At 43.1% G+C, this 14559-nt stretch overlaps 1 protein-coding gene across 3 annotated transcripts in view; it reads left to right on the top strand.

Moving 5' to 3' along the window:
• The window catches only part of ELOVL5 (ELOVL fatty acid elongase 5), a 40183-nt gene that overhangs the window by 13444 nt on the left and 12180 nt on the right, over positions 1–14559 (top strand). For all 3 annotated transcript variants that reach the window (XM_075498077.1, XM_075498078.1, XM_075498076.1), the window contains 2 exons: positions 9590–9658; positions 11586–11773. In XM_075498077.1, the coding sequence (XP_075354192.1) occupies positions 9601–9658; positions 11586–11773 (246 nt within the window). In that variant the 5' untranslated portion in view covers positions 9590–9600. Of the gene's footprint in view, positions 1–9589; positions 9659–11585; positions 11774–14559 lie in introns of those variants that run through there.

Raw genomic sequence — 14559 nt, 5'->3', positions numbered from 1 at the left:
CCACTTAGCAGGGCATCTTAATTCAGGTTTTGCGCACGCTGTTATCCCTGTACTAGCCAGTGTTACATGGTGTGGCATTACCTTCATGGCTGTCATCCTCAGCTTTCATGATCTTCCTCTAATTTCTCAGCTTTTTATTGGATCGCTGTATCTAGTCAGCACATGAACCCCAGATAACCTTTTTATGGCTAAACCTTGTTTACTGGATAGCTGCACACAGCCATTTCTTGCTTTGTACAGTGTTTCACATGTGCAGGAGAACTGCAGGTGCTTTTATGGGTCAGATAGCAAGCTTTCATATGTCAAGCTAATAAATGCAAAGAAGATAACCAAGAATTATAGATCTGTCCTATATTTTCAGTTTTATTCTTGAGATGTCCCCTGGGTTCAGACCTCGGCGCAGCAGCGTTTTGGCAGGGGGAAGGGGCAGGCTGGTGGCCGATGCTCCCGGTGCTCAGACTTGGTGCCGCTGCTGCAGGGTGTTGGTGGAAACGAGGGTTGAGGTGGGAGGATGGCCCCCCTTGTAACTCTTTTTTTCCTACTTCTTGCTTTTTAAATTTTCATATGCAATTATGAGATGTGGGCATTTAAAAAAAAAAAATTGAAGCTTATTGTCTTAAAGCTACACAGTACTCTTGAACTCTGCTGCTAGTAATGGTCATGCAAGACTGGGCTTCTCTGTCCTTTGGACCTGTTAGCTGTGGTCTCATCGGCTCTGTTGTTAGAAAATGCAGCCTTTTGATCAAGAAGGCTAATTAAAATGGGCTTTGGGGACCATACCTTTATTTTTCTCTTGTGGAAGTGAAAAGTTGGTTTGAGTGTGGTGCACAAACAGAGATTAAAGGAGTCCCTTTATTAAAGGAGAAGAGTTTTTCATACCTTCTTGCAGGTGGCACTTGAATAAGAGAAAGGAGACCCAAAATGAAAGCTGAAGTCCATATGATGGCCCTCTGGACTTAGCTTTTTGACTCTTCCATCTTCTCAGCTCTCTCTCTTTAGCTTCCCAGGCTTCCTCTGGCTAATTTGCCATTGTGAGCCGCAGCTAGCAACGTTTTCCCAGTTGCGATACCAGCGCAGCTTTTGAAAAAGGAGGGAGCTTCAGATTATAACAGTAGCTGTTAATAAACACTCACATACTGCTTGGGGAGGAGGGCTTTGGAGCAAAGCTATATAGCGAATGCTGTGCATTGGCTTTCCTTCCAAAAAAGTCAACTTGTAGCTATTGTACCATGTACATATTCTCCCTGTTTCCATCTAACCTAGTTTGCTACAGATCCTCTCTTCTGTTTCTTTCCCACTTAAAAACAAAACAAAAAAAAAAACCCAAATCATTTCTTTAACCCCCAGCCGGGAGTTGTCTGTGCAGTGTCTTTGCACATTTTATAGTTGCGTGCTATTACAAACACAGCAGTTGAATAAACCTGCATGCTTTGCCTTTTCTTCCTCCCCGTTTTGTTTCTGTAAATACTTTTGCAATCTTCACTTTGTTCCTCTAACAGCACCGCGCTATAAGCTGCAGCAGCAAGGAAGTTTCCAGGATCGCGGTGCTGGGGTGTGGGCGCAGCGGCTGGGCACAGCGTAGCCTCTTGAATGTTTTGTTCCAGGAAAATGCATGCTGTTGCAAAAAGCATCTTACCCTGGCTCTGAGGGATGCCAGATCTGCTGCTGCTAAGGGGGGCTTTGCAGCACGAGAGATCCTTATTTGTAGCTGGGTGCTGGATGCATCCTTCTGGGATGGAGGGGCGGTGGTCTACCGTTTTCCTCCTATTCCTAGTACTTCCATGGGTGCATTTTTGTGGTTGCTTCCAACTTGCTCTTCCCACTTGGCCATTGCCCTCCGTGTTTTCCCTCTGGCTGAAGTTACCCTGTGGCACAGCAAGAGCTGTTGGCTGTGAGGGGATGAAATCCATGTCAATGTCCTAATCCTAGGACACTCAGATCCTAATTTGAGCTAGTTTAGATCTGCTGAAAATGTGACTAAAACTGCAAGGACCTATGATTTGTCTTAATTCACCTATCTGAAGATTATTTAGATTCTGGTTTAATGAGGGATTGGGTATTGAGCAGAATTAGTTATTCCATTTTGCAGTATCCTTTCTTGTATTTGTTTCTGTTCTGTAAAATGCTTTTATTACCACAACTGTGCGTATGAAGGTGATCATTACCGAAGGATTTGGGAGGGTGGGATGACAGGAAAAGTAATGGCATGAAATCATCCCCCTAGTTAACTGGCCAAAGTCTTCCTTTACCCCCTGCATTTTTGAATGTTTTTAAATACTGTTGAGGTTAAACTGTTTGAGACTAGCTTCTCTCCTTTGTCCTCCATTTTTTACGCTTCCCTGAGTTTTATACAAATCATTTCTTTCTAAACTTCCTTACGCTGGTGCTGCCGGTGAGCGTGAAAGCTCAGCGCTGTGGGTCCCGGTGAGTCAGCAGCAGGCTGGAGGATTTGCCGCTGATGCAAGGTGGGCCAAAAATCTGCATCGCTTTGCTAGAGATACAGTTGCAAAATAAAGTTTAAAAATAGTTTCTTGCATTTTAACAAAACTAAAGTGCAAAATCCGCAGCACTCGTGCTTCACCTGGTTTCCCATACAATAAATGTACTTGTACTTTCAGATCAATATGGACTATGAATTAGTCTAAACTTTTTATTGCTAATGTTAAGCATGCTTGGGACCTAAGAGGGTATTCAAAAAGGGCAAAAAAAGGGAATCTGGGGTTGGCAGCAAGTTGAAAGGCAAAGGGAATACATGCAAGGGGTAGTTAAGGTTTTGGGAATAGAAAGGAGAAACTGGGCAGCTTTGGAAAATGGACAGAAAATGGTTGACAGCTTTATTGGTGCCGTCTTCCAGTTCTCAAGTAGCTGAGCGTTTTCAATTCCAGTACATTTACAAAAGCAAACAGCAGCGTGATCGTTGTGTTTTGGAGGAGGGATAGTTTGTACTTTTGGAGGAGGGAAAAGAGGAGTCACCTCTGCAGTGGCAGGGACTGGGAAACATCACTTTAACGAGAAAACACAATTCAAGATTTCCAAAATCAAGTGCCTAAAATTAGGCTTCGAAGTCCTAATTTAAGAACGGATGAAGTGGCTGTTTTCCAAGAAGGCTGAGCAGCCAGGCATGTTGCTCTCAGAAGCCAGCACGATCATTCAGCTGCCTATTTTGGGGATTTTTTTGGAACTCAAGTTCAGGCACTTAAATGTGAAAACTGGGAGCTGTTCTTTCAGGGAGTTCTCGAGCAGCAGGGTGAGAGCTGGAGGACCCTGCTGAAAGGGAGCAGGCTCCCAGTGCTTTGAGCTTTCAGCCCAAAATGTTTTGTTGCTGCTGTTTGGTTTGCTTAAAAAGGGTGGCATGGGACAGAGGGCAAACCTGTATATTTTCGTGCCTTATCTTTGCACCTAGAAACTGAAGTTACTCCAAGAAGAAACTCAAGAAACAACATTAAAATGTGACCAAGAACTCTTAAATCACTTTCTGGCATAAACCGTCCACCCCCAGAATGTGTTTCTGTGGAATGCGTAGGAGAGTTTCCTTTGAAGGGCAGGAGCTGATAAAATACTTGGGTATTTAGTAGCCCTTTCCTCAGAGAGTAGCGACGTGCGTTAGAAGAGCAGGTTATCACTGCTGGGTAGCCTGTATGAAAAACTTTTATAAATAAATAAATAAAAATACTGCAAGAAAAGCACATTTCTGTGTAGCCTTTGGCCTGTGTTTTCCATTGCCACACCGAGGAGCACTGGGGCCATCCATGCCCAGACTGAGCGGCAGGGCAGAGCTCACATCTTCTGCCCAAACACACGGGTGGCTGCTGGAGCATAGTGCATGACCTGGCTCGCAGCGCCAGAAGTGGACCAAGGATGAAAAATGTTCTTTGGATGTCAAAAAAACCCTGTCTATCTAAATCCAGAGGATTTTTGAAAAAGTAATATTTTAATGATGGGGCGTGATCTTGTTTAGGCAAGGTGCAACTTTATCCTTCGTTATGTTTGTGTTGCAGAATTGGAAGTCCAGTAATTTTGTGTTGTTTAAAACATCAGATATGCGTTTTTCTGGATTAAATATTTGGACTTGAAGGAGTAAAGCATCTTTCGGGTTGTAAGCCTGAGTGTTTCCGGACTCTGATCCAGCTTGCCCTGGTGTTCAGGGGCCTTACCGCACTGGCAAAATTTGGTAGCAGAGAGGATGATTTCTTTCCTGTCCATTGTAGAAAGGCAGGTTAGGACAAAATAACCAGTGTATATAGAGGTACCTGTTTTAAAAAGCAGTGTGTGGCATAATTGGGTCACTTTTTTTTTTTCTGACTGTAGGTACCAAATAAGGCTACGGATGTCGTCTGTCTGGACTTCTGTAAGGCCTTTGACATGGTCCCCCACAACATCCTTCTCTCTAAATTGGAGAGATAAGGATTTGATGGATGGACTGTTTGGTGGATGAGGAATTGGTTGGATGGTCGCATCCAAGAGGGTAGTGGTCAACGGCTCAATGTCCAGATGGAGATCGGTGACAAGTGGTGTCCCTCAGGGCTCTGTATTGGGGCCAGTACTGTTTAATATCTTCATCAATGACATTGACAGTGGGATCGAATGCACCCTCTGTCTCGTCCCACTCGGTGGGTTGCAAGAGGGGTGAATCTTTTTCGATTCCCCAATGGTTTGTGTACCGACAAAAGCCGATCTCTGCTCAGCAGAGCCGCGTGGTTGGTAGAGTCACGACAATGACTCAGAGGAACAGGCTGGCCAGCAACTTTATTAACTGGCAAATTCCACAAACGGACAAACTTGACGAACTGGTGAGCTCAATGAACGAAACAGAGGCGATTTGGCAACGGAGCTATTTGCCGGGCAACCCGTCACAATTTATCGCAAACTTGCATATATTGGAAGAGTAGAGGGAGAGAGAAGCGAGAAAAGGAAAGGAAAAGAGAGGAGGAAAGAGAAAGAAAAAGTATCACCACCCTTGGATCCCGCGATGATGATGACAGACGTGGCAATCCTCCAGTGGTGGGCACGCGCGCTTCCCTAGGGGTCATGTCTTTTATAGGCTAATCCCCGCCTCCAGGTACGCCCCTTCAGGACTTACATGGTTATTGTTCTAGAAAGTTCTCAATCTTCTGCGCAGGCACTGGGGGAGGTGGGTGGTCATGAGGGGTCTCTCGGGCAGTTGCAGGCCCCCTTCCTCAGATAAACCCTGTGTGACCTCTGGCCGTACATGGTAAGGTCCGGCAGAACCCGGAACCGCGCGTCCTCCGACGCGCTCTCCATGTCCCGCACGTCCTGCTCCCGCTCTCGCTCTCCCCAACCCCGCGCTCGCGACCTGCCGTCGCCATGCAAATAGCGCCTCAAGTCGCCACAATGTTTGAGACATTAACTCTTTCAGTCTCTCACACCCTCAGCAAGTTTGCAGATGACACCAAGCTGAGTGGTGTGGTTGACATGCCAGAAGGATGGGATGCCATCCAGAGGGACCTGGACAAGCTGGAGAAGTGGGCCCATGTGAACCTCATGAGGTTCAACGAGGCCAAGTGCAGGGTCCTACACCTGGGTCGGGGCAACCCTTAGTATCAATACAGGCTAGGGGATGGAGGGACTGAGAGCAGCTCTGTGGAGAAGGACTTGGGGTACTGGTGGATGAAAAGCTGGACATGAGCCAGAAGGCCAACCGTATCGTGGGCTGCATCAAAAGAAGCATGGCCAGCCGGTCAAGGGAGCTGAATCTGCCCCTCTACTCTGCTCTGGTGAGACCCCACCTGGAGTACTGCGTCCAGCTCTGGAGCCCTCAGCACAGGAAAGACATGGAGCTGTTGGAGCGGATCCAGAGGAGGGCCACGAAAATGATCAGAGGCATGGAATGCCTCTCCTATGAACAAAGGCTGAGAGAGTTGGGGTTGTTGAGCCTGGAGAAGAGAAGGCTCCAGAGAGACCTTATTGCGGCCTTTCAGTACTTAAAGGGGGCTTATAAGAAAGATGAGGACAGACTTTTTAGCAGGGCCTGTTGCAATAGGACAAGGGGTAATGGTTTTAAACTAAGGGAGGGCAGATTTAGACTAGATATAAGGAAGAAATTTTTTACGATGAGGGTGGTGAGACACTGGAACAGGTTGCCCAGAGAGGTGGTAGATGCCCCATCCCTGGAAACATTCAAGGTCAGGTTGGACAGGGCTCTGAGCAACCGGATCTAGTTGAAGATGTCCCTGCTCATTGCAGGGGGGTTGGACTAGATGATCTTTGAAGGTCCCTTCCAACTCCAACTATTCTGTGATTCTATGAATAGTGTGCCTTGCTGTGGGATGACTTCTAGGTAAAGGAGTGTTGCTAGTGATCTGCTTGTGTATGTGGTCAGCTGCAGAATCTGCTTACTTTCAGTAGTAGGAAACATGCCGATTACAGTGTTTCAAATGGCCACTGGTTTAATTTTTCTGGAAGTTGATGTTCCTCTGAATTGGGAAACTATTCTAATTAAAAAAGAACCCTTGTAGTTGCTGCCGTTGAAGCAGTGTTTAATGTTGTGTGGCTGTTGGCAGGAGACTTGATGCATTTTCACATGACCCCCTCTGGAACAAAAGCAGATTGTTTCCCTCTGTTTTTCTGTTACACAAATGAGTTCCTTTTGAAACAATTTCTTTTTCTGCAAATTCTGGAAATCGACACCAGGAGTAGTTCTTCCTTTGCTGTGCCTTTTACAATCTGCTGTCTGATAATGCTGGCACAAAAAGCTGCGTTGGGGTAGTGGCACAAAAAGCTGCTTTGGGGTAGCAGCCCAAAAAAGCTGAGACCTCTGCAGAAAGCCCCCTCCTCTTGGGGAATGAGTTTTTCTTCCAATTTTATGGAAGGCTTGAACATCGAGTTTCATTTCTTGCTGTCTTTGCTATAGCTAGGCAGAGTTTGTTTCTGCTTTCTTACTTGTTTCATTTACATATCTGCATTTTCAGTGTCCAGCAAACAACAGTGTAGAGCAAGTCAGTTCCGAATTGAGCTTTTTTTGTATATTTTTGTGTAACGGACCTTTGTTTTTGAAACAAACTCTCCCATCTGAAGGCTGCCTCTGCAAAAAGGGGAGCTGAAGTCAGGCGCAGATGCTGCGTTATTGGGTGATGCAGCGCTGCGTAACTAAATTAATCAGTACTGGATCAAAGCAGTGACAGACAAATTGAGTAAGTGGGGATTTCAAGCAACAAAATTAATTATCCGCTGGGGAGTGCTTTTCCTGGCGATATTTAATAGCTGACAGATTAAAAAAAAAAGAGGTGGGGAAAAAAAAAAATTAAGAGCTTGCTCTAGATAACTTTCTTTCTTCTCCTTGGAAATACGTACTCATTTCTCACAGTCTTCCTGATGTTCATGCTTCCGGTAGCACAGCATAGGCTTCTCAGTTAAATTTCCTTATTCCTAGGACGCCAGTGTACCAGTGCTGTGGCTGTTCACGCAAGCGCTCGCAGTTTGTGTGTCATAGCTGGTGAGGTGGCGTAATCCCAAAAATGCACCTTCTTGTGAAGTGTGTACTTATTTGGGCTGGGCTGCTTCGGTCGGAAAATAAAACTGATATGAATCAGGATTGCAAAAGGCTTTAACACTCCTGGTTATTTTAATCAAGCTCTTTTGTTTGTGCCTGGTGACCAGATTCCAGGGAAGTTTCTGTGCCTTTGTGCAGTCCAAAGCGGTACAAAGACTCAGTGCACGCGGAGGGGAAAGCCCTCTTCTGCCCCTGTCCCCGAGAGCCCGCGGGAAACGATGGGTTGGGGGTGCAGCCGGAGATCCTCGGCGAGCGCGTCGGCCTCCTGCCTGGAGCCCTGCGGTGGAAGGGATCTGGATTTACATAGAAGACCACGCAGTGTAAATGCACGTATCCAAGCCCGTTGTATTTTCTTGGTCCCACGGGAAGTCGAAGCCCCTGCGGGGGCTGGGTGGCTCCCAGTCCCGCTTTGGACCAGGGAGAGGACGTCGTTTGCATCACAGAATCACAGGATCGTATAGGTTGGAAAAGACCTTTAAGATCATCAAGTCCAACCTAACACTACCAACACCACCACTACACCATGTCCCTAAGCACCTCATCCAAACATCTTTTAAATACCTCCAGGGATGGCGACTCAACCACTTCCCTGGGCAGCCTGTTCCAGTGCTTGACAACCCTTTCTGTGAAGTAAAATTTCCTAATATCCAGTCTAAACCTCCCCTGGCGCAACTTGAGGCCATTTCCTCTCGTCCTATCACTTGTTACCTGGGAGAAGAGACCGACCTCCACCTCTCTACAACCTCCTTTCAGTAACCTCCATACTGCTTGGCTTTTCTTGCTGGACTCAAAAGAAATGGAGGTGTCAATCCCAGCTGACTAAAACCAGAGGACCAGTATTCATTTGACTTGCAGAAATCAGAAATCCTCTGGAGGCAGGGTTTTCACAGGTGGGAGAGGGATATGTCTTTAGCTAGAACTGAAAAAAATGGAGGTGAACTTTGTTGTTGTTGGCAATGACATGTAAACTCGCATTATCGTTTTGGTTTGTGCTGTGGGTATGTTGACAGTTTATGTGTTGCTTATGTTATTTCCCCATAACTAAAAATTGCTGTTTAATATTAGTACTTCGGGCAGGGAGAAACACCAAGAAGTGAAAACTATCCTATTAAAAATGGATAGAATTATTTTAGTGAAAGTTCAGTACAGTTCTGGCTAGAAAAGAGGAAATTGGAAGGGTTTTTTGTTTTGGTTTGGTTGGTTTTTTTCTTAGTCAAGAAGAAACTTACTACTTCTTCTCTTGAACAGCTTCATGTACAGTTGTCCCTGCTCATGGAAAGTGTTGCTACTTCTGTCCTGCTTTAACCTTAGGGAGGTACAGCGACTTCGGTACCGCAGTATATATACCCTTGCTACCCATAAATACTGGCCATGTGAGGAGCTGACAGATGACATTTGAATCACTCTACTGTACTGATGTTGGATGAGTTTTACCTGGTAATGTCTTACCAGTAAGCAGTTTCTGGAACCAGAGATGCTCATGCCACGAACTGCAATGTTTTCTCCCTTGCCTCTGCAGCCCTCTCAGTCATTCGGTGACTATTGATCTCGTGGTTTTATGGGCTGTAATCGGTCGCCTGTCCACAAAAGTGATAGCAGAGCCAGTTTTTCACATTTTTCCTTCCCTCCTCCTCCCCAGCTAGCATTGCCAGCTCTTCTAGGCTCGTTGTTAAAAGAGCTTCATAGTATTTATTTGAGAATTTCGATGTTGGTGGCTTTCTCAAGGTCCAATCCTCCTCCTCCTTGCAGAGGGATCTTGCAAGATGTCATCCTTTATTTGCACTTACAAAATACAGAATTAACAAGAACTTCAGGTTAATCTGAACTCATTATTTTAAGCTTCTGTGTATCTAGATCCATGATTAAATACTTCAGTGGGAAATACTGCTCTTACACCAGTGGCTCTCTTGAGACTAGAATAAGCTTTATGTACTTTATATATGCTGGTAATGTCCAGTGTGTCTGCTGCAATTTTTGCATATTAGTATTTTCTTTGCTAACCCTAACAGATGGTATTCAGATGATTAAACTGTTTTTGTGAGCTGAAGAACTAAGTTTCTTCTCTTCTTTCCGTTTCAGTAGGCTGTAGAATGGAACTTCTGGATAAAACAATCAATAGCTACCTTGATGTTTGGCTTGGACCCAGAGGTAAGTTTTGTCAAAAATTAAATACATAAATAAAACTGATATTAAAGTGCAGATACTGGAGCGTAAGAAGCAGCTTCCCCCTAACATCCTGACATTAACAGGTGACCGCTTTCTTTAATATCTGCAAAGCATCAAAATGTATGATTCTGTAATAAATGAAAAAGTCTATTCAATGCTTCTGATCTTTTGACCTGAAGCTTCTAATGTTTTAGCTATGACAGTCATAGGTGCTATTCTTCTTGCTATCAGTTAAGCTTGTGTTGTTAGTCTTAGTGAATGACTTATCTCACTCTTTGCCTTTTTTTTTTCTTTTTAGAATTTAATAATAGCTTTTATTAAAAAACCCCTTTTTTTAATTTGCATTTGATGAAATAAAAATACTCTTGCCCTCATAACTAGAGCTGCTATTTTTCACTGAAAAAATCTGCAGTTTTTGGAAAGCATTGCTTCTTTGAAACCATTCTTTTGAAAGAAGCAATGGTTTTAGGTAGGTTTTTCACTGAGAAAAAGTCTACAGGTGGAGAACAGCAATCCTGGTCAGCGCAAGGAAGGGAGACTGGGACTGGGACAGGCGGTGGTCTCATGGTGAGGGCTTCCAGCTGGGGTAGGGATGGCCCTCTTCCACCTGGTCCTGACCAGGGGATTAAATGTCAGCATCCCCTATGGAGTGTGCATAGCAATGCTGCTCAGTGGCGTGTGCTTTCTTCCTCTTGATTGCTTCAGTAGCATCTTTTCTACCTCTTTCTTTGTCCCAGTGAAACTCTGGTGGTGGTGCTGCTTCCTCGCAGGACAAAGTCCACAGGAGGTGGAACAAGCCTCTGATCCTTCAAAGTGTGTTTTCTGTTTGCTTTTAGTAGCTCGGTGCCCTTGTGGCCCCCTCTTCATACTAAGCACGTTTAAATTAGTCTGGATGTTCTGATATAACTTATTGTATGTGCTGGCATATGGTCTATATTTGCCATGTCTTAAAAATAATGAACCGTAAAGGTGGCAAGTCCAAACAATTCCCCAGCTTTCTTAACTACTTCCCAACCTATGTTTTAGGGCCCCGTTTCTTACATTCAGGATCTACATATGACTCCTTCAAAATTAAGTCAGGGCTGTGAATGCCAGCAATACTTGAATTGTTCATTTATGGTTTGGTAAACTTGGTTTCAGTCCTTTGGGCTGACTTTAGTGAGAGGAGTGAATCACCGCGCTGTTGCTGGGTATGGGCAACACAGTTGTGGTTCAAAAGGATCACGCACTTGTCCCAAGGGTTCCCCTGAAATCCTCTCGTTCGGGGTGGTTTATGTGCTTTTCTTGAGCAGTCGACATGTTGCCAACCGCACTGATTAGTCAGACGGGACTGACTGCTTTGTGTTTCATTGCTCATACAAGTACTCCAAAATTTAATCCTTTTGAGTAGCATGTACGTAAGTCTAACTGGCTTAGTATTGATTAGAAAATAATTATCAGGATCATCCACCAATAACCACAAAGGTATCTGTTTCACTCTTAGCTTTGCTGGCTCTGAGGAAATAAGGTGTGTACTATCGGGAAAGGTTGGTTTGAGAGAATAAGGGGGAGAGGGTCGTTGAAGCTTTTCTTTATAGTTTAAGCTCATCTATGGTATTCAAGATGGACAACGATTCTGAATGGTAATGAGTATTTAAAAATAATAGCAGTAATAATTTAAGAATATTTTTGCCTTAGGAGGAGAATTATTTCTGCTTTCTTTAACAGCCATTCAACTAAAAGCTTGTTGTTTGCAAAGGTTGTTTGTGATTAGCAATGTGGCCCTTAATAAAAGGGCTTGCTGCTCTTCCTTCGTCTTCCTCCGGTATTCCGGCGCTGGAAGCATTTTGGGTACAGCTTTTTCTGGATGCATTGAACTCTTCCCCTTACAAAATCTAAGTGTTTGTATGTTTTTGTTTGTTTGTTTCAGACCCCAGAGTAAAAGGATGGCTTCTTCTGGAGAACTATACACCTACCTTTATCTTCTCAGTCTTGTACTTACTAATCGTATGGCTAGGACCAAAGTACATGCGGAATAAGCAACCGTTCTCATGCAGGGGTATTCTAGTGGTCTACAACCTTGGACTTACACTGCTTTCTCTGTATATGTTTTATGAGGTAGGAGAAAAGGGGTTGGGTCGGGGTTATTTTGCAGTGTCTGTTTTAATTATATTGGCTTATGTTGAAAACGATCTCTGAGGACAGTCCTCCTAAACCTGGGGAAACATCTGCAGAAATGTTGCAACTGTTCTTCAGTGTCACTTCTCAGGGGAGAAAACCATAGTTGTAAAGTTACCTCTAAGGATGGTATGAAAAAAACCTTGCCGTAAACACCTATGCTGACCTTGGTTAGCAATGTTTCAATGCACTCTCGCTCAGTGCAAGTAAAGGCCTGATCTTTCAGCATGAACCTGGCTGCTCCTTCAGTAACTCCTCCTTGCCTAGAAGTCATGCTCAACGTGATTGTGCTGGTGGATTGTACGAAGTACTTCGTAGCAAAACTACGGCTTGATTTGGAGTGCAAATGTGTTTTTTTTAAATGTGTTTAATCATGCATACTCTCCGCATCTATTTCTGTAAGCTTGCAATAGCTTCTTTTGCGTCCTCGTAGTTTTGCTGAAACAATTGCATCAATGCTGTTGTGATTTGTCTGTTTCTTGGAAGTTAAAATCTAAGCATACAAATATATTTCAAACTGAATTGGACTTTCTGTGGCCTTACTTTCTTTCCTAACAAAACAAAGATTTAGGCAGTATAAAGTTTTCCACTTCCCGCTTTAGCTGCTTTTACTCAGAATTTGATGTTTTTTATTAAAATGAAAATGAAGAACTATGGCAATGTAAATAAGAATGTGGTTAGAAGATGATTGAGTGTGTGGCTTTAAAGTACAGAATACTCTGGCTTGCTTTTAACCAAAAACATTTCTCCTTTCTGTAAGGAGAGATTTCATTTTCAACGTGCGATTACAAGCTAGAGCTAAAACTACTAATCTCTCTTTTTTCTTTCTTTTTTTTGTGGCATTTGCTTAGAAGTATATGCAAGCTGTAATTCTCCTTTAAGTTTGTAGTTAATTCTACAGTGTTTTACAAGGTGAGTGTTTAGATAGGAAGTGATTTAAATTTAAAGTTATTTCTCTTGTGCAGTGACTTGTCTAGTCAAAAATTACTGAGTTGGGTTATTAAGAACTTTGATACTTAATTCTTCGGGGGGAGCGGTTTTGGATTCAGTAGGTACTTGGAACAACTTGTATTCTTGATGTGCTTACATTTCTAACCTCCCTCTCAGGATATTATAATCCAGAAAAATTTGTGTGTTGATCTGTTTAATTTGTCTAAAAGTAGTGTTGCTGCGGACTTCATGTACAACATCTGCATTATTTTATGCAGATATTATTTATAATTATATAATAATCTATTGTTTTAACCTCCAATTATGTTATTGAGGGTTTACAAGTGCAGACTTTTCTTCAGTTGTACTGAGTGTGGATAGAATTCTCAGGATAGCCAATCTTTTTTCCTTGAATACTTGAATAGTATTTTCCTTGAATTCCTTGAATAATACTCATAGTTTCCAAATGAAAATTACTGTAACATTCTGCTGTGTTACAAAACCTGCTGATAAATTTAACCAATAGAAAAGATCTGAACTGTTGATCTTATAAATGCCTTTTTCTTGCTAACAATGAACTGGTTGCCAAGAAAGGACTATTTATTGTATGCTGAAGAAGTCCTCATACTTGTAACCAGCTGAATAGTTTTTATATTGTGAAGGAATGAGACAACTAAAATGCAGTGAATATTAAGGCTCCTCCTTCCTATATAGTGAAACGCTTTATATCAAAGTCAATATTGCTCTTAAAGTAACGTGTTATCTATATGGAAGTGTTCATTGGTATTGTTGTAAATATACCTTCTCTTTATAAATGGGAATACGGGAAGCTACGGTGTTACGAAGACTATTAAACTCATGATAGTTGCAACGAAATGTGTTTGACAGCACTTACAAGCTAGACGTGAGGGCAAGCGATGTTCTGCAACAAGGGACTGATCCCATAAAAATGCTGCCAAGTAGAGAGCCATGCTGACATAACACCGCGCTGCTTGATGTTTGCAGGGAGAGAGCCGAAGGGCCAGGTGATAGGGGAAAAAAATCAGCTTCCTGCACCTCCAGGTACGTTCTCTAGCTGTAGTGCCTCTGCAATTACCTGTGTCAGTGCAAAGCCGGCGACACCCTCGCTCGGATCACATCAGTCATGGAAACTTGGCTTTGAAGGATTAGCCATACATCAGTAGCACTTTATAGTACATGTACTCACTTGTAAGATAAAATGGTGAAGAGCAGCATTCAAAAAAAGAGATGTAACTCCCTGTTCTCTTCCTTGTTGTCACTTTGAGTTTCAGCTGGATTAAACTTTTTTCAGTCCTAGTTTGAGGAAAGTCATAAAACATCACCACTTACGAACTTGTTTAGTAGCCTGCCTGAAAATAAGCTGCTTTAATAGCTTGTGTACAATACACCTGAAACCCTGCTTTGGAGTTTTTCCCCGAGTTATAGCTGTGGTGGTTCAGGTCATGATTCGTAGCATCACAGCTCAGTTTAAATGTTATATGACCAAAACAAGATGTTAGTGAGGCATCCTCCCAACTAGGATGAGAAAGATGACCTACTTGGTTTTCTCACCTTTACATCTAAATGTTTGTATGCAATAACGTGGGGAAAAAAATTTTGCATTGTACTATTTGTCTAGTTCTAGTTATTGTCTACTTGCACCATGTGGTCTACTGATGTAATAGAATATAGCCTTATTTTAAAATCACTAGAAATCTTATACCTCTTACTTGGAATTCCTAAGGTAGTAGTTTCTGTGTGTACTTGCTATAAATTATTTATTTGGGCATTTAATG

Source organism: Mycteria americana, chromosome 3 (genome assembly GCF_035582795.1).
Source record: "Mycteria americana isolate JAX WOST 10 ecotype Jacksonville Zoo and Gardens chromosome 3, USCA_MyAme_1.0, whole genome shotgun sequence".
NCBI classification, from domain to species: Eukaryota; Metazoa; Chordata; class Aves; order Ciconiiformes; family Ciconiidae; genus Mycteria; species Mycteria americana.
This window is presented reverse-complemented; position numbering and strand designations above follow the sequence as displayed.